Source organism: Myxocyprinus asiaticus, chromosome 8 (genome assembly GCF_019703515.2).
Source record: "Myxocyprinus asiaticus isolate MX2 ecotype Aquarium Trade chromosome 8, UBuf_Myxa_2, whole genome shotgun sequence".
NCBI classification, from domain to species: domain Eukaryota; kingdom Metazoa; phylum Chordata; class Actinopteri; order Cypriniformes; family Catostomidae; genus Myxocyprinus; species Myxocyprinus asiaticus.
Genome location: NC_059351.1, coordinates 38,538,569 through 38,563,164, shown reverse-complemented (window position 1 = coordinate 38,563,164; position 24,596 = coordinate 38,538,569). Strand labels below are relative to the sequence as shown.

The following is a 24,596-nucleotide window of genomic DNA, read 5'->3' as shown; positions in this document are numbered from 1 at the left end:
TGTGTTTCATCCCAGCACCTTTCATGAATATGAATGGTGTCTCACAGCATCACTTCATACCTAACCGCAGAGAACCTGCTTATTTGAATGATACTGATTGTTCAGTCAAACAATATCCATCTCTTTTTGTCACGGGGATCCACTCCTTATAACACCAGCATGCTTTGTAATGATACAAAGAGGCTTGGAATAGTTTTTCAATTGTATGTTACAGTTCTTTTAAAAGCTGTTAGCCTAACTGTTCATTGATAGTTTTTTAAAAACTTGCAAATTTCCTGACTAGGTTAGCCAACCTACAGTATTTTCCATTCAGTTACTTTAGGTGCACGAGAGGATAAAAAAGCCCAAAAGTTTGGAAAACACTGATTTAGACTGTGTCAAAAACGAATAATGTAAAAAAAAAAAAAAGCGCATCCATGAGAGCACCCAGTTCATGCAGCCTCTCGTGTGATGTAAGCGCATTGGCATGTTCATGCGAGAACTGACACAATACAACTGGAATTGCAGCTCAATTTATTTACAAGAGAACGCTGTTCACAAACTTGATTCGTTTTGCTTTCATTTGAACATGCCAACGTGCTTACGTACGTCACGCGAAAGGCAGCATGAACTAGGTTCTCTCATGAACACGCATTGGAGAGTGACTGGAAGTAAACAATTATAGTGAAAAGGACATAAATATTTGTCTGTTTCTCACCCAAAGCAATTGCTTCTATTGCTTTAGAAGACATCAATTTAACCACTGAAGTCATATGGGTTACTTTTATTATGACTGTCTATGCTTTTTGGAGCTTTTTTCTGATCACCATCCATTGATCACCTTGCATTGTGAGGACCTACAGAGCTGCAATATTCTTCTAAAAATCTTCAATTGTGTTCAGGAGAAGAAAGAAAGTCATGCACATCTAGGATGGCATGAGGTGAGTAAATGAGAGATGAGAGAATTTTCATTTTTGGGTAAACTATCCCTTTAAGTTATTTTTTTTTACTATAACCTCTCCTTCCTGCCCAGTAGGTGGCGATATGCATGAAGAATGCACATAGGCAAAAAAAAAAAAAAAAAAAAAAAAAAAAGGACTTAAAATTGATCTGTTTCTCACCCACACCTAAAACATGGATTAAACCACTGGAGTTGTATGGATTAATTTTATGCTGCCTTTTTGGGCTTCAAAGTTCTGGTCACCATTCACTTGCATTGTATGGACCAACAGAGCTGAGAGCTTTGTTTTTTGTTCTGCAGAAGAAAGAAAGTCATACACATCTGGGATGGCATAAGAGTGAGTAAAAGATGAGAGAATTTTCATTTCTGGGCGAACTATACCTTTAATTACTAAAATTTCTATCTGTTAGGTAGAAAAGAAAGCTTTGCTTTGAAAAGTAGAAAGCTTAATAATCATAATAATCACAATATACAATCCAAACAAATATTAATATAGATATATATACATATAATTGCTCTTAAAAATAAATTCGTACTTCCAAATCCAGAATTTTCTCATAAAGAATGACCAGCACGACAACCCTCCAGTCCTCTAGGAGTCGCTAAAGAGTCAATAGTTACTTGTGCCTGTTTAATCTCAACCCACAAAAAAGAAACAGCTGTAACCAACAAAGTTTAATAGGTTCAAGTCTTCGCCGTTGAATGCAGCACGTATATAATAAATTTTAACAGATTAACGAACGCTAAATCCATGGGAACTTATAGGAGGATCATGACAGAAAGATCTCTGGGTACCTGTTGAGGATCACGAGTGTTCGACAGTGAGTAGAGGATTCTTCCTTTGTTATTTTGCGGTTGTGTTGATAACGGAATGATCGGCTCTTTGATATTCGGACAAACCGCTCGTGGAATCACTCCGAAGTTGCTCTGCCGTGTATTAGTGTTCAGTTACAGTGTTATTGCACAAGTGGTTTTGGACTAGGGGGGAAAAAACACTTTTATTTTTATGTAATAAAACATGAAATTTTGCCTGCAATGCTGTGACAAGTAATTATGAAATATAAGTATGCGAGATGCGAGCCGAGAACCTTCCCTGTAACTTTTGGTGGGGTTGTAAAAATTCTGGTCTTAAGAACAAGCGGAAGGGCAATCAGTTTTACATGGAAAGTCACATGCTTCACATGGCAACTGTTCTGTCACACTGGGGTATTTATTGAGTTTTTGAGTTAACATGCGGAAATAAAGTCTGAATCTGGAGTGACAATTGAACATCAAATTAAGAAATGAATTTATAAATTTAAACAAACGGATAAAGAAAAGCATTTGGCGAAAGGACGAAGAAAAGCAATCGGCAAAGGCTTTTTCTGAATTAAATTAAATTTTAAAACATTAATAAAATACAGTTTAAATATGACTCAACCTGTCAAATTAAAGTTATTATTTATTCATATTATCATGTTTGATTTATTAAATGGATAATTCCTTAATTGTATTTATTTATAAGTGGCAAACCTAGTCCTCTATATAACGGAGCTCTGTTAAATGTCAAATTCTGGTCAAATCCAACCAAATAATGTCCCTTAGTTGAGCTAAAAATAAAAAGAAACGTGTACTGTCCATGTGAGGATGCTGAAAGTGCTTGCATAGCAAATACGAGGTTCCTTTATACTTTATTTCTATGAAGAAAACTGGTTTTCCATGGTGTGCTTATTATTTAAGACATCACCTGAATTTGCTTTTCTGTTTTGACCAATGACTTACAAACATACACCCATAACACCACAGCGTGCAAGCTTTAAAGAAGGAAATGTAGTTTGCTTTAGCAAATTTGGTATGCAGTAAAGTGATTCAGAGAGGAAAATGCCATTTTATTGCTTTAAAAAGTCAAGTTTCAGCAAATTAACGGGAAGCACTCCGATGAAATGCAGCTGTGCAGAGACAGCGCTTTCCATTTTACAAATCCGTCTTGCTTTGATTCCTCTGTTCTCGTTTCCTTTCCTTGCATCCTTTCCTCGTTTCCTTTAGAAGACAGTTTTCGTTTGCTTTGCATGGGACTCGATAGGGAGAGTAAATGTTAAAATTAAGTGTTATATTTTGTGTTTTTGTGCAAGATGAATATACTTGAGATACTTGTTAGTTTTTAAAGTTTTGTTATGTTAAAAAGAGTTTATGTTGGAGTTGTGAGGGTTACTATTATGGTGAAGAGTGGAGCTTGAGCTTATGATGAGGACAGCAACGTATGGAGTGGGATATTTATTGCTTCTTTGATGAGCAATTGCTGTGCTAACCATAGCATTGTTACCAAGCTATACTATGTAGTGATTTCCACCAGCATGTGTTGTTTAGCATGCTAACATTCACTGTCTCTAGCTAGTACACAGTATAAAGGAATGAAAGATTCATTTGAGTTACTTCAACATGTCACATTTAGTTGGGTTTACCCAATTCAATTAGGTTCCCTCTTAACAAATTATTTGAGTTGAGACTATCTAGTGATTGTTAGTTAAGAACTCATTTCAAACATGTGGAACCACTGTCTACAATTGAATCAAGTTCAACAAAAGAGTTATTTTTTACAGTGAAAGGGCTGCCCGTAGCAGGTCGTTAACTAAACTGAAATGTTTATCAACTTCACAGTGCTTGCCAGTTAACACTCAGTCGATGGCCTGTAGCTATGGGGACACAGTTCACAATTGATGATGCATTCGTCCTGGAGGGGGAGGAGGAGGAAGGCGTGGTGCCTGGAGAGGATGTGGATGAATGGAAGGGGAGCGAGAAAGATGGTGGGGCAGAGATGACGTTCGGACCACTCTCTTTTACCAAAACACAATGTCATCCTTCTGGATCCGCTGGCACTCCTGAACATAGTAATCTGAAATATCAGGTCAGGTATTTGTATTATGCAACACATGCGTGTTTTACTTTTTTCTGAGAGTCTTTTTCAGGCAATCTGATTTACTATGTTTTGTGGTTACCTACAGAACCTGGAAAATGAAGAAGCTTTAGGTGGCACTGTGAACTCTTCTTTCAATAACTTCTTCAAAATCAGGTTTGGTAGTTTATGTGTGTGCTCACTTTTACTTTGAGTATTCTCATTTAAGTTAAGCAAGGACATTAGATTAATATGTAATAAAATGATATTTGCTCAGCTCAAGAGTCTCAACGTAACACTTGTGTGGGACATCCCACAAAAACAAAGAAACATAAAAATGTCAGATTGGACCACAAAAAATAAATAAAAATAATAATAATAATTTGCACCTTAAAATGCTGAATGTACCAATGATTACTACATCACTGCACAAATACTTGCTAATTGTCAGCCACCATAGTTTATGTTAAAGCTGAAGCTTGTAACATTTTTCTGTTAAAATACTTTCTCTTATCCCAGCTTAGAATGCAGAGACAACTGCAAGTAAGCCATTTGTTGGTAATTTTGGTTTTTTTCAAAAACTGTAAACACTGTGTCTCTTTAGTGCTATGAAAGTTACAATAACATTGACCCAACCAATGGCAACGGTCGGAGGCGGGACTATCTGACTATTCAGAAAGCTGATTGAAAACAAGCGTTTATTTTTGCAATTCTGTTTGGTGGCACAGAAATTACGCACTTCAGCTTTAAATGGCAGATTTTAAATGGTTGACGGTCTGAAATTAACCAGGGTTCAGGGCAAAAATGCCAACAAATGGGACTAAAATGCCACCAAAATTCCAAATGTGGGGGCAAAAATTCTCCTGTAATAATTTCTGTGTTGGTTTATAACATCTTAAGTATTTCAAAAAATTAAATTTTAGGCCTAATTAATTACGTGAGTATTCAGATGGAGCATTTATTTCAGTTAACTGCTAAAGGAATATTCCAGGTTCAATACAAGTTAAGCTCAGTCGACAGCATTCGTGGCATAATGTTGATTACCAGAAATATTCATTTCAACTCGTCCCTCCTTTTCTTTAAAAAAAAAAAAAAAGCAGCAAAAATTAAGGTTATAGTGAGGCACTTACAATGGAAGTGAATAAGGCCAATTTTTGGAGGGTTTAAAGACAGAAATGTGAATTGTTAAAATATATGTATTATTTGAAATTTAAAGATGTTTAAATTGTAATTTTCACAGCTGATTTAGGGTTTGTTGACATTACATTTCCATGGTAACAAAGTTGAAAAATTGGCTATAACTTTACACAGAAAAGGTTAGTAGGTGATTTTATCACACTAAAATAATGTTTACACGCATATCCTTTATGTCTTGTGACCATACTTTCGAAATAGTAAGTATTTTAACATTCAAATATTGGCCCCCATTCACTTCCATTGTAAGTGTCTCAATGTAACCCAGATGTTTGCTTTTTTTTTTTTAAAGAAAATGAGGGGCAAGTCAAATTAAATTTTGTGGGTATCAATATTATGCCACAAATGCTTTGAGACGTTTGAAATAAAAGGATGACACACAGTGTAGTTTTATGTGTTTAGAAAAAAAATACACCCTCATAAAAGAACAAAAATTGGCCCTTTGTAAAAAAAAAAAAAAAAAAAAAAAAAAACTAAATTTCATTATTGGCCAACTATACACACACTATGGTGTCATCACCAAATGACCACCATCTTTTATTCCAGGTAATGCTAAATATTATGCGCTGCCTGCTATGTTAAGGTGCCACAATTTTTAATCAGAGAACTAAAAGTGGCCAGTATGCAAACAAAGATTCCATTGGCTGTCTAAAAAAAAGCAAAGGACCAGTTTTACATGTATAAAGGACAAGTACCTTTAAAAGCTAGATATCAAGCCCTGCTTGTGTGTTTGTGTTCCAGTGATCCTGCTACTCTGTCCTACTGCAGCTCTCAATGGTCATTCAGCACACTCAGCTCCGTCACCCAGCTGTCTGCCCACTGCTGCGGGTAACACACAAACACACACACACACACACAAATTCACTTCTGTTAGGGATGCGCACGGATAGTCGACATTCGGTTAACCGTTCCATGAACATGTATTCGAATACCAAAATCACTATTTGGTCATTCTACATGTGCAGTAAAGGTCTTCAGCCGATCCGAGCCCAATGGTAAGCAAGGAGAGTAAAGGGCTGTTCACATGTGTTATTGCATGTGTCTGGGGTGTTTTTCAATTGTTTTTCTATTTAAACATGAGTTGGACGGACATCTTTGACCCCCACGCCGCATCTCACTTTTTTTCAGCGTTTTGCACGGGACCACCACATTTTTTTAGACACCATGTCAAGTTAAAAAGAACGTCTATTTATAAACGCATCTCGAGACATTTGTTGTTTCACCATTCGTTGCACTGCATTTAGCTTTTTTAGCTCAGGTGTCACAAAGATTTGACATTCTGAAGAAGTTCAGGTTGCAAAGAGGATTTAATGTGATTGTTACACATGATTCCAGATTGTTTTTAACTTGCAAAGTTTCAACGCTTGATAAATGGTAAGCCAATGTATTTTCAATTTTACTGTGTGCAGACAGTAATTCCACAAGTTAAATGCTGAATCATTTAAAAATCAAAGCATACCAAAGAGTCCGCAGTGCAGCATAATAACGCCATATGACAATACTAGCTTTTGCCACCTAATGGAAATTTGAACCTGCCGGGCAGAGCACATATCAGGTTTAGCACTTAAGTTACATATTTTGCGTTGGTTAAGAATACAGTATTGCAGGCAGTGGCAGTTTGATTATTTTTGTTTGACTTTAAAGTGAGTGATTTTATCATTTGAAGATCTATGTATTGTGCTATTTAGGCTCACTGTGGACTTTATTCTCTGCTATTTTGAGTAGTGTTTGGTGCATATTCATTGCAATAAACGTTCTTAATTCCGTGTCCCCCCTCCTGGAAAATAACGAATAACCATTTGTGGACCCTCACCGTTAACAGGATATTGCAAACGCATCCCTACAAACTAGAAGTAGACTGATAAATTGGTTTCACCGATTAATTGGTGCCAAAGTAGCATTTTTGGAACTATTGTTATTGGCAAAAACCTATAGTGATAGTTGCCTGGTGTGTTTTGGGCTTGTTTATACTTAAAAGTCCCATGTTATGCACCAAATCTTCATTTCTTCTGTTATTTTTGGGATTTTGGTTGAACAGTAAACTACATATGGGTTTTTATAAATTTAGGACTCTTTGTCTGTGCTCGTCATAGTAAGGAAAGAACACCATTTTTTTTTGACATTCTATAAATCAGTTTTAAAAACTGTCGGCCGATTAATCGGTTATCTGCCTTTCCCACCACCTTAGTTATCATATCAGCAAAATCCACTATCAGTCGACCTCTACTACAAACCGTAGACTTCTACTATTTCATATAATTACCACTACAAGAAAACGTTTGTATAATTAGAAACGCACATGCATATTTAACTTCTGAATGGTTTTTCCAAATGAGGATGTTTCCAAACAACTTCAGAGGGAAAATTAGTCCAAGAACTATATCGGAGTACATATGCACAATTAGTTGGTTATTACTGAAAAACCTTTATTTGTATGTTTTTCTATCAGATTGATTTTTTACAGACTTCACTGTGATCCTGTTCATAAATGTAGTTAGTGTGTGATATTCTTTTCCTGCCCTTATTCTTTGATCTGTGTTGGTTATTCCCAGGTGGACATCTCACCCACTAGTGAAGAAGAACAGACGAGTTGTTCTTGCCTCATTCCTCCTCTTAATCACTGGAGTTGGTGAGACTTTCATACCTTTGCGATTTTGTTTCTTTATCACAATAAGATCAACAGATCTCCTAATGGGGTGGAAGGTGTTGTGGACTGTTTGTGTCTGAATCTTCATGATGGTGCTTTTGTTTATACTGCTGTCAACTCTCATCTTGAGCACAGAGGATAAATTCAAGTGTGATTGTCAGCTGCTCAGTAAATGTGTTATCTCTTCCCCATCTCTCTCCCCTATCAGCTTTGATCTTTACAGGCATTGTCATACAGTTAAACCCACATGCAGGTAAGACCTGTTACATTGGCATTGATTGTAAACACTGATAAAAGGGTAATAAACTTGCGCAACATGTGACTCTACAGATATGCTCTGGCATACATCTCATTCAGTAAATCACCTATTGGTTGCATGCTCATTTTGTCTTCTAGAACCATGCAACAAATGTATTAATAATTTTTTTCCCAGGTGTTTCAAGTGCAATCTTCTTTGTTCCTGGATTTCTTCTCTTCATTCCTGGTGGTAAGATCTGAATTTACTTTTATCTTTTTATAATGTAGTTCATGTTTGTCACTGTAAATATCAGCTCGAGTTTGGACCTGACACAGTATATGAAAGTATAAATTGTGAAGTTTTCTTTGTAATTCACCTAATAGAAGGATGTAAATGCAGAGACAGAAAATGACCGCATTATAGACAGACAATTAAATTTCTTTTTTCCTTTTACAGTGTATCATGTGATCTATATAAGCTGTGCAGTTAGGGGGCGAAGAGGATTCAAGTTCTTTTATTTGCCATACTTTGAGAAGTAAACCTTTTGTTTTTACATATTCCAGACTGGTGGTCTGGATTGTCTCTGCCCACCATTTCGAGTGATCTAAAATATATTTTGTTACAAAGTCCCAAACAATTATGTATGGGAATGACAATTTTTACAATCTCACTCGCAATGGTTTTCTAAAACAATTAAATAATTACAACCAGTCTGTACACGGGTCTAACCTTTAAAGATAAAAGCTTGAACTTTGATTTTAAGATTCAAGAGCTATAATATTCAATTTTACTTTGATATAAGAAAGCACAAGCCATGTTAATTTATCTGTGTTCATCTTATTTGAGAGGCGTTTCGCTTCAGACTGCATATTGATTGACAAATGTTATATTAGCTGTACTACACTGTATTGTATGTTCTCAATTTAATGAAACATGTTGCAATCAGTACTTGTAATTCAATAAGGAGCATTGTAGTAAGCCTGTTTAACAGATGTACAATGTTCTGTTATAAATTATGCACCATTAATAACATGGAATTGTACACCACTGACCTTGTAAAAGTGCCAAGTAAAATAATTGTAGACAAAAAAGGAGACAGAAGAATGAAAATATAAAATCTGAGAAAACTAATCCAGTGTGCCATTGAGGCCACATTAAAACACCTTCTCTCTTCAATCATGAGAGATGTTAACCAGTGATTTTTATTGCCACTGCACATCACTCATCATTTTATCTAGTACCACTACTAACACTTTGAACCACTGTTTTAGTATACATCCAACAATTGAGTGTTGAAAAAATTTTGTATTATGACACTACAATAAACATGTTTTTAGATTTGCTTTTAAACCTTAGTGCTGTTTTTTATTATGCACATTAGTGATACATAAGTTGTATAAAAAATAGTTACATCTAACAAGATCCTTTCAGAACACAAATGAAAACTGACAACACATGATTGTAATTAGTTGAGCTTCTCTATTCAAGTATTTCCAGACCCATTCATATTGGAGAACTGATCCTAAAGTAGCAGTTAAAATACTGGAACACTGTCTCCAGATTCAATAGTATTATTACAGTGTAGTGAAAACATCAAATTCATAAAAACACTATTACCAAAATGTCACTCCATATATAAGTTACTGTAGAGCTGTTTTGTAATCCATAAACCAGGAAGAGAATTAGCATTTTTGAGCTACAGGTTCCCTCTGGAATTTACAATGGGTTTTAAAGGGATAGTTCACCCAAAAATGAATATTCTCTCATCATTTACTCCCCCTCATGCCATCCCAAATGTGTATGACTTTTTCTTCTGCAGAACACAAATGAAGATTTTAGAAGAATATTTCAGCTCTGCAGGTCCTCACAATGCAATTCAAAATTTGGAAGCTTCAAAATGCACACACAGCATAAAGATACTGTGATAGAATCCATAAGATCTATTCATAAGATTCTGAAGCAATATGATGTGGGTATGGGTGAGAAACAGATCAATATTTAAGTCAGTTTTTACCATAAATTCTCCTTCCTGCCCAGTAGGGTGCAATATGCACAAAGAATGCAAATCACCAAAAACAAAAGGACTTAAATATTGATCTGTTTCTCACCCACACTTATATCACTTCAGAAGATATGGATTTAACCACTGGAATCTTATGGATTACCTTTATGCTGCTTTTATTTGATTTTTGGAGCTTCAAAATTTTGGCACCCATTCACTTGCATTGTGAGGACCTACAGAGATATTCTTCTAAAAATCTTTGTGCTCAGCAGAAGAATGTAAGTCATACACATCTGGAATGACATGAGGGTGAGTAAATGATGAGAGAATTTTCATTTTTGGGTGAACTATCCCTTTAAGAATAGCTGTTTTCGATTTAGGAGTAAAACAAGGTCTGTAGTTAATATTGCTTGAATAGATTTTCACGTTTTGTTCTACAACAAGAAAGTATACAGTCATACTGCGTAATTCAGGTAAAACTAAATGTGAAAGTCTGCAAGTAATGTTCATCACATTTTTCAATGTGTATAAAATAAAAACAACTATTCTAAAAACCCCCTACGAATTCCAGAGGGAGCCCATAGTGAAACAGCCTTCCGGGTAGGCCTACAAATTGATGTCATGACTGAACCGCTCTACATCATATGAAAATGCACATGAAAACTTCAGTATTTCAATCAAAAACTCTTTCAAACCTGTGCTACAGCCTGTAAAAACATTGCATATCTTCCTAAAAAAAAAATCCCTAGCTACTGTTCTTTTTAATTTCATTTTTTGATGTTTTTTTTAATTTTATTTTGTGCTGTTTCATCTGCTTTTGGACCCCTCAATTCTTTCAACAAGTGTCAAACACGTCATGTTTGACCATATTCGTCATTCTACACTTAACATGCACTTTGTTCCTCTCCAAACACTGCATGAGACATTATCAATAGCTTACAACGACATTAAGTTCTGTGATCAAAGTTGCACAGATCACCTTCAATCTGAAGTAGTTCAAGTTACCTATCATTAGATAATGAGGTAGTGTTCTGCAATTTACATTATTTCAGAAATATCCACATATTTCTAGTGTTCTAGTCAAACTGATTTAGCATGCTTGAAACTCTCCCTTTGGTTTGTAAAGCTGTGAATACCCGTTTAAAATGGATTAGTTCACCCAAAAATGGAAATTCTGCTGTCATTTAGTCAACCTCATATTGTTCCAAGACCATATTACTTTCTTTCATGGAACAAATAAGACATTTTGAACAATGCTCATTCTGATTTTTGTCCATACAAAGAAAGCGAATGGTAGGTGAGGTTGTCAGACCCTAATGTCTCATTTTGAATTGCAAGTGAGAAAAAAAGTCATACGGGTTTCGAACAAAACAAGTTAGTAAATAATGACAATTTTTGAGTGAACTATCCCTTCAAACATTTCAGGTAGGGTATCTTATCAGCTGAATAGCAGCAGGCTGTGAACTTCAAGTCTCTGTATTATAAAGCTTTGCGTGACGAAACTGAGAGGTCCATAGCTTTAGCTATTATGTTTGCCCGAGAAGTTGGGCTGCTGGTGAGCTCTGGTGTGGGGGCTGGTGTTGAGAGTTGCACATCGGTGACATTTTGGAAACCAAGCAGCAAGGGAAACCATGGAGCAGTGTTATAGGCTATAAGGGGTGAGTCTTCTCTGCAGCTGGTCACTCTCAAATTAGTTTTCCCTGATGTGATAAATGAGGACTGAGCTGAAGGTGGGATCCTTAACACAGAACCGCACGATGATCTCTGTGAAGCATTTAAGGACAAGTCCTGAGGCAGCTGCAGGGGGAAAAGTTAAAAATAAAAATAAAAAATTAGTACTTTGACTTGATGACAGTAGGTACTTCATGTTTCTATGGTTTACAATACACTACCAGTGAAAATTTGCACACACTTGACTGATTTTGTGTTTCTCACGTTCTTTTGATTTAAAGGCTAATGCTTAAAGGGATAGTTCACCTCAAAATGAAAATTCATAATTTACTCACCCTCATGCCATCCCAGACTTACTTTCTTCTGCAGAACACAAATGAAGATTTTTTTAGAAGAATATTTCAGCTTTGTTGGCCCATTCAATGCAAGTGAATGGTGACCAGAACACTGAAGCTCCAAAAAGCACAAAGGCAACATTTTTACTTTTTAAACAAAAAGTAATCCTTACAACTCCAGTGGTTTAATCCATATCTTCAGAGGTAATATGAGTGTGGGTGAGAAAAAGATCATTATATTTAAGTCCTCCTAAGTGCTCTCTACTCCCCTATGAGTCCTTTTTCTATTTCTGGCGATTCGTATTCTTCATACATATCGCCACCTACTGGGCAGGGAGGAGAATTTATAGTAAAAAAGGACATAATATTGATCTGTTTCTCATCTACACCTATCATATTGCTTCTGAAGACATGGATTTAATCACTGGAGTTGTACAGATTACTTTTATGTTGCCTTTATGTGCATTTTGGAGCTTCAAAGTTCTGGTCACCATTCACTTGCATTGAATGGACCAACAGAGTTGAAATATTCTTCTAAAAATCTTTGTGTTCAGCAGATGAAAGAAAGTAATATACATCTGGGATGGCATGAGGGTGAGTCAGTGATGAAAGTATTTTTATTTTTGGGTGAACTATTCCCGAAATGTTTCCAATTTACATTCATACCTGTACCAAGTCTTCATCACTGTATGTGCTCTCAGAGTCACTCTCTGTTGAGGTAAATTAGTGATGTTAAAATCTATGATGTGCAGTTGTATTTGTGAAAAACAATAGGTGCTTTTCCACCTTGGGCTGAACGGTTACTGTTGCCGAACTGTGCCGTTCTGTACTTATTGTTACAAGGATCGTTGACATGATTACAGTTTATTTTTCCATGGTACTGCAAAATCAATATTAGAATGGACTGACTGGACAAGTGACCAATAATGAGTGCAGTTCTTCTCAGTATGGTTCTCAGTCCTAAGCACAGTTAGCTAACTGTGCTTAGAAATCTCGATGGGGAATGGTTTGTAATCGTATCATACCAAACCGTGTTCAAGTGGAAATGCTATGGGAACCATTCAGCCTGACGGTATGGAAACACCATATAATATTTAATTAATAGTAATAAGTCATTTATGACTCCTGTGGGGAATACACAATAGGGATAGACTAAATACAAGACCCCTACCACTGTGGTATGAAACATGGGAGTCCTGGATGGGGTAAGACACTTTAGAGGAGCTAACAGCAGGTTCATTGCTCTCCGTTGCCACCTCAACAACTGCACACACTTCAGGTAGTTCACCTACAGCCTCCTTCCTCTCAAGTGATTTGGATTTAGGAACGTTCTCCTGCTCTGAGTTAACAAAAGTACAAGCAGTGGAACTATTTTGGGACATATCTTTAACTATAATGGGATAGTTCACCCCAAAATGAAAATTCTCTCAATTTACTCACCCTCATGCCATTCGAAATGTGTATGACCTTCTTTCTTTAGCAGAACACAAATGAAGATTTTTAGAAGAATATCTCAGCTCTGTAGGTCCATACAGTGCAAGTGAATGGTGGCCAGAACTTTGTAGCTCCAAAAATCGCAAAGCAAACATAAAAGAAATCCATACGACTCCAGTGGTTAAATCCATATAGTCAGAAGCAATATAATAGGTGTGGGTGATAAACAGATAAAAATGTATGTCAGTTTTTTTACTCTAAATCTCCACTTTCACATCTGAACATCACATGTGGTGCCTGTTTAGTTTCACTTTCACATCTGAAAGTGAAAGTGGAGATTTAGAGTAAACAAATTACTTAAATATTGTTCTGTTTCTCACCCACACCTATTACATTGCTTCTGAAGATATGGACTTGTGCTCTGTCATATGGATTACTTTTATGTGTCCTTTATGTGATTTTTGGAGCTACAAAAGGTCTGATCACCATTCACTGCATTGTATGGACCTACAGAGCTGAGCTATTTTTCTAAAAATTTGTGTGTTCTGCTGAAGAAAGAAAGTCAGACACATCTGGGATGCCATGAGGGTGAGTAAATGATGAGAACATTTTCATTGTTGGGTGAACTATCCCTTTAACATCTTTCAACCAGCATACATTTACAATTCTGTTGCTTGCAGCTTTTTTAAATTAAAGAATAAAGTACTTCAGTGGATACCCATTATTGCTCTAATTTATCAGTGTTCAGAACAAATGAGGTGTTGTGTATATTTACCAGCAAATAGTACAGTGCTGTCTGGCAAAGTTTCTTTATTTATTTCCTCTTGACCGGATTGTTTCATCATTTTAAGTTTTCTGGGAGTGTTTGCTTTCCGTTTCTGAAAAACTCGCTAAAGAAATGAGCATAAGTGTGAGATCATTTGCAATACTTCAATGTTCAATGTTGAGTGTGTAGTCATGTTGTTCTTACTATTACTCTTTGCTCCAGGTCCATCTTTTTCCTCCCTGAAAAACAAGGAAACTTATATTTCAGTGGATCTTAAAACAACATCATTAGGATCTGAAAAATAAAATGACTTAAATCCAGCACAGATGGTCTTGCTTATTTTCCTTGACAGAAAATGTGTCTGCCATAGGCTCCAACATAAATGTTAAGTGTAATATGCAACTAGTCAAAAAGGATGAGGTGGAATTTTATTCCTAACTGGTACCATGCTATAATAACTGAACTTACCTTTCTTAACAGCTTTTTCAGACACTGAAAGTATCCTGTACATTCTAAAGGCATTGTTTCCTCTCTTCATGCTTTTATCCTTCACCTCCTCAATGTCTGTTAGAGAATTCATGGCACAGCGAAAGTTTGCCTTCCATGTTTTAGGGTCTGGTTTGTCAATACCTGGACAGTACTTTCCTGCATGAGACATGTTTGGTTAATAATTTAATCACAACCTCTACCAGTGAAACCAGCACTATCACCCCAGAAATACACTCAAAGTTGTATGCAAAAGCAGAATCAACGTGATCGTACAAGGGAGCATGGCTGTTTTCTTAAGTAATATTTCGCAAGACCTGTCAGTTGCAAGAACTGCAGATTGTACTGGTAAAGTAGTTAAGATGATAATTGATCGAAAACAAACAACAGGGCAACACCTCTGTCAATACCTGTGTGAATGGCCCAGTTCTTAAATAAAGGGGCATCCTTCTCCAAATCCCATCCATGTCTGGCTGCATGCATCCAAGGAATCTGAAATATCTTTTTCTCCTGTTAATAGAAAAGATGTAACAGTGTAATATGGTCAAATCTGTATTTGGAAGTAAATTCATGACTAAAGTCTTTAAAGCATAAAAAGATGTTGAATTGCTCTAATCGAAAAAATAAATGCATTGTATTATCAGTGCTTGCATTTAAATGCATTGAATTTACAGTGCTTGCATTTAAATGCATTGAATTTACAGTGCTTGCATTTTGGGAGGCTGAAATTTAACACTGTAGTATTTTGAAGCATTGAATATTGCATTTGGAAACATTTCACAACTAATTTCATTATTAAAAATTCAACAATAAATATTCACCTTCCAAAGTTCATTTCCAAAATATTCAGTTAATTTGAAAATACAATCTAGATTTTTCGACAGGTAAAACTCAGCCCGTTCTATTTCGCTTAAAATTTGCTTCCTCAAATTCAGTGGTTAAAATTGCAGGAAAAGCAGCAGAGTATCGATGCACAATCTCCAACTGATGCTATTCATTCTCACCAGTAGGTGGTGCAATGCAATCGGGTGTTGACTGCTGAAGACCAAAGCTACAGGTAGGGAGAACAGCAGTGTACGCTTTGATAGTTTGTTTTTCAAAATTGTTCTTGGGTAGAAAATAGATTAATATTTGATTTGCACATGTGGGTGGGCATGAAACGCACCTTTCCACTGATTGGTCAACCCGCCTCATCATCAGTTCCTCAATGCTGTGCAACAGAATAATTATCCACCGCTGCTCAACTTTTATTGCAACTACATATTATCTCTCTCTCATCAAACAACCAGACTAAGGAATGCCTGTGACACAAACCGTACTCATCAGGTAAGGGTCTATAGACATGTCTTCTGCGTAGGCATGGGTGCAACCTACATGTACCAGAGAAATATTAGTTTGGTTTTAGAAATAGCTTTTTGATGTACCTCGCATCTACACGCAAAATTACTTAGGCTGTGTGTCTAAGAAGTAGGCTGTTTTATTTAGCTGTCAGCTATCAAAATCTCTATAAAAGGTGTGGCAAAGATGCGCACCCAGCGCGACCCACTGGACCGCATGGAGCGGATGCATTTACCTTGTAGTGAAGTGCAGACCAGTATGTGGAATTCATTGGCTTTTAAAAATGTTTATAAAAAGATTGCCGATACATTGTCCAGGTTGTTACATAACTCAGATGTTTGAAGTGCTGACTGCTGTGTAGGTAGGCATTACGTATAATGTAGTAGGGTGACCAGTCCTGAATTGGAAGCTTTTTTGTCTCATTTCATTTATTTGTCCATGGCTGGGTTTCCTGAGGCCCTAATAGAACGTTAGTATCACTAAAGTAGTACTTAAGCTCTATGGCGCGTTTCCCAAAAAGCCTCAAAGTAGTAAAAACTTTGTAAATTAATGAGGGCTTTGAACCGCTCTTAAGTCATAAGTGCAACTTAAATGCACCTTCCTCGCATTTTCACAGTTTATCAGAGAATAAGGAACATTTAATAACTTGTACTAACATATTTGGATCATTGGAAAGCTAGAAACAATGCTTTGGGTGTGCCACGGTAAAACTGTGTGCAAGAACTGAAGTGCAATAAAGTTACATTTTCTGTAACTAACAACAATTGCTATTCACAACTGTAACCATTCATTAGCACTAAATTTATTTTCTATTTAGCCCCGCGTTACATTATAATGAATTTATTAGTCTAAACAAATTAATTACACTTATCAATGGAGTTGGTAGGCCTGTTAATATATCCAAATATTAGGCTTAATATTTTGTCATAAAATTTTATACAGTTATTTTAGAACGTTACATACCCTGCATCTCAATCAGCTCCCTAGCTCCCTATGTCGTGAATCAGTATATCACGAACACGAATTCGGGCACTGGTAAGAGTACTGATCCACTGAACATTGGGACACTTATCATCTGTGACATATTAACAAGCTTGTGCATTCAAGCGCAGCTGTTATTAATTGACACTATCTTTAATTTTCGTTGAAGATATTCAAACGTACAGTGTTATAACAGATAAATGGCATAAAGAAATAAAAATATATAGGAGTGTATTTTAAACCTATTAACAACTCAAATATTTAAAAGATTGTTTCACTTTCATGGTAATAATTAATGAAAGACATTACAAACAACATCTATATATGTTCAAGAGGGAACATTACCTCCAACCCAGAAGACGTGTCCGAGATTTTGCGATAGCCAAGTAGACGTCAGACGCATTTTACAAGTTTTTTGTTGCAATGCAGTCAATATGCTACATTTGTGGATTTTCCAAGATAGAAAAAAAGCTTAATTGCTCACATTTGAATGGGTTCAAATTTCTAATCGCAAGTTTTTAATTGCAGATGTGAGCGCACTGCGCAGCTCTGGGCCTTGTTTCCCAAAAGCATCGTGAGCCTAGATCGCAGAATACATCTTACGATTCATCTTGGTTTTGCCTCCCATTTCCCAAAGCCATCATAACTTAAGTTGTACTTGAAAATGCTCCTAGAGTTATGAGTGCTCTGGAGTAATCCTACAGAGCGAAGAGCATCTTAATAGACAAGGGCTGTGTTTCCCAATAACATTGAAACTTAAGCTTTAACGATCATCTTAACTAACGTCGCTCATTTTACGATGGAGTAATGCCTGTTTCCCAAACCAGCACGTATATCATTCATATAAAGTTGAACTTAAGTGCTTTGTTACAGGAGCTGTCCAATCCAAACTGGTGCTGATCATTTTGGCCAGTAGGCTATGTCCAGGAGATTACCTTCTCAACTTTCAAATAATATGGAAATACATGGAAGTTGTTTGTAACCTTGTCGAGGCGCCAAAATAGATGAACTATTACAGAGTTTAATTAAATAAATAATTATGGCTTTAGTAAGACTGAGTTTCAGACGTATTGATACTCAATCATAGAGATTAATGAAATACCTATGCAATAAATGCATGTAACGTCAATTCACGCGATGCGAATCATAAGGGGTTCTCACGTAGCCTAAAGTTTTGTTCCTTTGGCTGGAAACTGAACAAATGCACATAGAACAAAATTAAAATGACGGGCATCAGTACTGAACTACTCATAGACCTGTCTAAATATTACTAAACCATCTGGTTAGAGTGCGAGGCACTGTGTAGGATAATTGTAGCCTTACTGCCATTATGCATCATGCAATTTGTTTCTGCCTTGTAAAAAGACTATGCAAGCCGATTTGAAACATCCACTGGAGGAAGATGAGGAGGATGAAGAGAGAGCGAGAGGGAATCTCTCATTGCACACTCTCTCTCTCTCTAATCTCCTTTGTTAACCAAATTTTAATTATTTATTAGGCCTATTTATTTAAGTTTTAAACTCCATGGTCACATTACTCACGTATATGTCTTCTTAAATAATCTGTTTAATAAGAACATATCATCTTTCTGTTAACCATCTTACCATTACAATTATGCTTATCAAAGAAGGCTAATATAACGTTATACTGTATTGTAAATTTAGACCTATCATGTCGCATGCCCAGACTGCGGAGACTGGCTTTTGATTTCTTAGTGATTTTTTCAACACTTTTTAATCCTCTGAAATGGTTTACAATGGCTTTCCATTTATCAAAATATATTAATACAATTTATAAAAAAAAATCTGTTGTGTTTAAGATGTGACTTAAGACGTTTTTACGAACTACTTATAACGATGGTTTTAGGAAGTGCGCCTTAAGTGCTACTTAAGTGCTACTAACGTCCTACTTAGTGCTTTGGAAACCCAGCCAACATTTGAAAGCCAGGGCTTGGGAGCATATGAGTGCACAAGTTGATTTGCCAGGTTAAAATAAACTGCAAAATGAAACCTAATTTTAAAATGAACTGAATTCAATGGGTGATGTCGTCAATGCTAATCATAAACCATACCCAAAAATATTTTACTTAATTCTAATGAAATTATAAACGACAAACAAAAATATGTTGCACAAAATTTGCATCAAGTTTTCTCGTAGGCAAATCAAAGAGACAAATCAACAATAAACACAAGTGCTGTTTTTATTTGTTTATCTCATGTAACAACCGATTATGATTCAACTGACTTCTGTTATTTAACTGACTATCTGCTGATTTGATTGAACTACTATATGAAGTGTAAAAGTTAAAGAAACAAAGTGAGCCCAGTTTAAAATCTGTGGTCAACTGCATCTTAAAGAGTGTTGACAGGGCTCTTCTTAGGGTAAGGTAAAACAGATCCAAAATGACTTTGGATAACAAAATTTGTGTTTAATTACATTGGTTTTAGTAAATACAAATATGTGTGTGTATGTGACTTGGCGCAATGGAGTTCTTGTTCATTGTAAATATGGCAACGACTGCCCCCGAAACCGCGACGCGAGAACCGCCTACACTGCACAAAACGCATGCGCTGACCATATGCAACAAGGAAGCGTGAGCTTTATCTCTCTTGACATTTCTCTTAATGTATGTAAGTTGCTTTGCACGATTTTCTTTGCATGCCATTTCTTTCTAAGCTGCCATTGCTTCTAAGCACTTTAAACTGAAACGGAGAGTGCTCCCAGCCAAGTGCATTGACCATGAGAAACAAAGGCTGCATGCTTTTCCAATAACTATGGGTCTTAGCTCTTAAGAGCGCTCTCTCTGGCAGCCAAAAGTTTGGAATAATGTACAGAATTTGCTGTTTCGGAAGGAAATTGGTACTTTAATTCACCAAAGTGTTTTTGAGTTGCCACAGTATGCTGTATGGCAAGTCTTAAGGTCAATATTAGGTCAAAAATGGCAAAAAATAAACATCTTTGTCTAGAAACTCATCATTCAGGCATTGTTTTGAGAAATGAAGGCTATACAATGTTTGAAATTGCCAAAAAACTGAAGATTTCATACAAAGGTGTACACAACAGTCTTCAAAGATAAAGGACAACTGGCTCTAACAAGGACAGAAAGAGACGTGGAAGGCCAAATGTACAACTAAACAAGAGGATAAGTACATCAGAGTCTCGCGTTTGAGAAATAGACGCCTCACATGTCCTCAGCTGACAGCTTCATTGAATTCTACCTGCTCAACACCAGTTTCATATACAACAGTAAAGAAAAGACTCAGGGGTGCAGGCCTTATGGGAAGAATCACTGATAATACAATTTAGCAATTCAACATGCTTTTATGCTTCATATACTTTAGTCATTAATTTACTTCCATATCTGTAATCTCTGAGTTGACTCGTATTGCCAAGCACACTCAAAATTGCAAACTACTTTTCGTAACATATTGGGAAAGATACAAACACGAGTCATATGTTCAGGCAGAATTTGAATGGATGTAACATTATCTCCTCAAACTGAATGCAGTATAAAACACTATAGTATAGTACTGTATATATCCTCACCTTATTCACCCAATGAAGACCCTGAATTAGCCCACTCTCTATCTGCTGCTCCAACCAGGGGCGCATTCTCATTCTGTCCACTGGCATCTTGATGCTGGAAAGAATAAAATGGAATATATAAATATATATATATGTGTGTGTGTGTGTGTGTGTGTGTGTGTGTGTGTGTATATATATATATATATATATATATATATATATATATATATATTAAATAGGATTAAATATACTGGATACCTAGCCTTATTAGCAGTCTTTGTGTGTGAAAAATAAAATAAAATTGACAAACATGTAATGAAACATTTCTCAAAAAAGGTCAACATTGGGGTTAGTGAATGACTGGAAATTTCACTAACGGCTCTGTATCATTTTCATTGCATCCACTGACACCGATGATTCAGTCTCCCTGACACACAGTGTACTTTCTCTGAACACGATTCAGCTTTATATATCGAATATATTCATACTTCAAACATAAATGAATTAATATAAACACTATAGCTTATAACATCAAGAATGGGTAATTCGCAAAATATTCTTTTAATGCCTTTAATCAAAATACACAATTAGAGTTCTGTATATTTACAGACATACTTTAAACACATTTTAAAGTTTACAAACATGAATATGCTTTCAGAGTGCCTGATATAGAATCAATCTATTTAAAGATTCATGCTTCATTTATAGCTTCTACGCTAAATTTTGCGCGTCTTTTAAAGCCCTGGTTTGAGGTGTTTTACCTGGCAGCGAGGCAACCCGATAATACGTCAAAATCCCTCGATGAGATGTGCAGTATAATATTGTCCGAACGCTACGCAGAAAAGATCGACATGGTTTGTATAGATGCTTTACATCTTATGAAGAACGATACAGCGTTTTAACATTAGATTCATCCTTTTACCGACCGTGTCGTATTGTGTTTGATAGAGTGACACACAACGTCATCTGACCGTTCACCAGACCGCGGAAGTGAAACAACGGATCGTTTCATTGGTCAAAGCTGCACGGAACTTTCGAAACAAAGGGTTCTTTCACTTTCATTTCCGCTTCCAGCCCTCTGCTGGAGGTTGACGTTACCGCACAATACTGATGTGTTTTAAATGTATATTTATGTACGCTTATACCACAAAATGTTACCATCGGACATGTGGTTGTTATATATATATATATATATATATATATATATATATATATATATATATATATATATATATATATATATATATATATACACAATACTGTGCAAAAGTCTTAGGCACACAAGATGTTAAACAAAAGTATTTGTCTTAAGATGGTTATTTATATCTTCAGCTTTAGTGTGTCAATAGGAAATATAAATGTTAGACTCCCAAACATTACTTTTGCAAATAGAAAGATTAGAATAGAAGAACAGGGAGCCCTGCAACAGCTGTCATGGCCCCCACAAAGCCCCCCACTGAACATCGTATCAGTCTGAGATTACATAAAGAGACTGAAGCAGCTGTGACAGCCTTAATAGAAAGAAGAACTGTGCCGAATTCTCCAAGAAGCTTGGAACATCCTCTCTGCCAACAACCAAGAAAAACTGTGTCCAGGTGTACCTAGGAGAATTGGTGCTGTTTTAAAGGCAAAGGTGGCCACACCAAATATTGATTTAGCTTTTTTATGTTTACTGGACTTTGTATGACATTAAGCGATAAATGAAAACTATTTATGTCATTATTTTTGAAGACATCAAAATCAAATCACTTTTATTGTCACACAGCCATATACACAAGTGCAGTGGTGTGTGAAATTCTTGGGTGCAGTGCCGATCAACATAGCAGTCGTGACAGTGATGAGACATATACCAATTTACAATAACATCAAATTAACACAACACAATTTAAAATCAAATATACACATAATTACACACAACACAGTATACAAATAATAACATACACTGTACAGTATACAATACACACAATATAGATACACATTATTCAGTAAAAAAAAGTATATATAGTATATATAGAATGTACAGTAGGTTGTATTGTACTGTATTGACATTCAGGCTGTCGGTTGATAGTAAGTTGTTAAGAGAGAATATAATATAACAATAATATAATTTATGACAGTCCGGTGTGAGATATAAGAGTAAGAGTAATAAAGTGCAATGCTGATGTATTTTGATTGTGGGAGATCAAGAGTTCAAAAGTCTGATTTCTTGAGGGAAGAAGCTATCATGGAGTCGGCTGGTGCGGGTCCTGATGCTGCGATAATGCCTGCCTAATGGTAGCAGTGAGAACAGCCCATGGCTCGGGTGGCTGGAGTCTCTGATGATCCTCCAAGCTTTTTTCACACACCGCCTGGTATATATATCCTGGAGGGAGGTCAGCTCACCTCCGATGATGTGTCTGGCAGTTCGCACCACCCTTTGCAATGCTTTGCGGTTGTGGGCTGTGCTATTGCCGTACCAGGCGGAGATGCAGCCAGTCAGGATGCACTCTACAGTGAAGGTGTAGAACCGTGTGAGGATGTGGCGGTTCATTCCAAACTTCCTCAGCCATCTCAGGAAGAAGAGGTGCTGATGAGCCTTCTTCACAACGACTTCAGTGTGGATGGACCATGTGAGTTCCTCAGTGATGTGGACACCGAGGAACTTGAAGCTGCTGACTCTCTCCACTGGTGCTCCATTGATGGTGATGGGACTGTGTTCTCTGTCTTTTCTTCTGAAGTCCACCACAAGCTCCTTTGTCTTACTGACATTGAGGGAGAGGTTGTGCTCCTGACACCAGTGTGTCAGAGTGTGCACCTCCTCTCTGTAGGCTGTTTCATCATTGTCAGTGATTAGACCTACCACTGTCGTGTCATCAGCAAACTTAATGATGGCATTGGAGCTATGTGTTGCCACACAGTCATATGTGTACAAGGAAAACAAGAGTGGGCTGAGAACACAGCCCTGTGGGGCTCCAGTGTTGAAGGTCAGTGATGAGGAGATGTTGCTGCCTATTCTAACCACCTGGTGTCTGCTTGACAGGAAGTCCAGGATCCAGCTGCACAGCGAGCTGTTTAAGCCCAGAGCCCGGAGTTTCTCATCTAGCTTGGAGGGCACTATGGTGTTGAATGCTGAGCTGTAGTATACAAACAGCATTCTCACATAAGTGTTCTTTTTTTCCAGGTGGGAGAGAGCAGCGTGTATTGTAGATGCAATGGCATCATCAGTGGAGCGGTTGTTGCGGTAAGCAAACTGCAATGGGTCTAGAGAGAGAGGCAGCACAGAGCAGATGTAATCTCTGATTAGTCTCTCAAAGCATTTGCTGATGATGGGGGTCAGAGCAACAGGATGCCAGTCATTTAAGCAAGTGATTTTTGATTGCTTTGGAACAGGCACAATGGTGGATGTTTTAAAGCATGTGGGGACTACAGACAAAGAGAGGGAAAGGTTTAAAATGTCCGTAAAAACACCAGCCAGCTGGTTCGCACATGCTCTGATGACGTGGCCCGGAATGCCGTCTGGGCCCACGGCTTTGCGGATATTCACCTGTCGGAAGGATCGGGTTACATCCGCTACAGAGACGGAGCGTGAACTAACCTCTGTAGCTTCGGCCACGAGAGCTCTCTCCACGAAGGCAGTGTTATTTCCCTCAAAACGAGCATAAAATGTATTTAGCTCATCCGGGAGAGAGGCAGCGGTGTTCACGGCGGAGTTTTTATTCCCTTTAAAGTCCGTGATGATGTTAATTCCCTGCCACATGCTTCTAGAGTTGGTGGTGTTAAACTGTCCTTCAATTTTGTTCCTGTACTGCCGTTTTGCTGTTTTTCGGAGGGCAAAAATGGCTTGTTTATGCTCCTCCGCGTTCCCGGAATTAAAAGCGGAGGTCCACGCATTAAGTGCCGCACGAACATCGCTATTTATCCATGACTTCTGGTTCGGATAGATCCGTGTTGTTCTGGTCGGAACAACATCCTCTACACACTTTCTGGTGAAACACATTACGCTATCAGCGTAAAGCTCAATGTCGTCATCAGAGGCGGACCAGAACATCTCCCAGTCCGTGTGATCAAAACAGTCCTGTAGTGTAGAGTCTGATTGGTCTGACCAGCACTGGATCGTTCTGAGGGTGGGTGCTTCCTGTTTCAGTTTCTGCCTGTAAGCGGGCAGAAGCAGAATGGAAGAGTGGTCCG

At 37.1% G+C, this 24,596-nt stretch overlaps 2 protein-coding genes across 3 annotated transcripts; one reads left to right on the top strand and one right to left on the bottom strand.

The window, feature by feature from the left end:
• Positions 1 to 1,575: 1,575 nt before the first annotated feature.
• LOC127445453 (transmembrane protein 134-like) lies at positions 1,576 to 9,241 on the top strand. Its single transcript, XM_051705542.1, has 8 exons — positions 1,576 to 1,761; positions 3,578 to 3,824; positions 3,922 to 3,989; positions 5,748 to 5,834; positions 7,559 to 7,635; positions 7,862 to 7,906; positions 8,087 to 8,140; positions 8,348 to 9,241. Exons 2-8 carry the CDS (start codon positions 3,615 to 3,617, stop codon positions 8,428 to 8,430), a joined length of 624 nt encoding a protein of 207 aa, XP_051561502.1. The 5' UTR covers positions 1,576 to 1,761; positions 3,578 to 3,614; the 3' UTR covers positions 8,431 to 9,241.
• Positions 9,032 to 21,404, bottom strand: LOC127445446 (interferon regulatory factor 2-like). Of its 2 annotated transcripts, XM_051705527.1 has the most exons (9): positions 21,191 to 21,404; positions 20,451 to 20,544; positions 14,996 to 15,095; positions 14,568 to 14,744; positions 14,304 to 14,338; positions 14,109 to 14,223; positions 13,071 to 13,238; positions 12,566 to 12,609; positions 9,032 to 11,690 (listed from the first exon to the last, which is right to left on the bottom strand). In XM_051705527.1, exons 2-9 carry the CDS (start codon positions 20,535 to 20,537, stop codon positions 11,373 to 11,375), a joined length of 1,044 nt encoding a protein of 347 aa, XP_051561487.1. In that variant the 5' UTR covers positions 20,538 to 20,544; positions 21,191 to 21,404; the 3' UTR covers positions 9,032 to 11,372. The 2 variants fall into 2 exon arrangements, with proteins under 2 accessions (XP_051561487.1, XP_051561488.1); XM_051705528.1 differs by lacking the exon at positions 13,071 to 13,238.
• Positions 21,405 to 24,596: the final 3,192 nt, after the last annotated feature.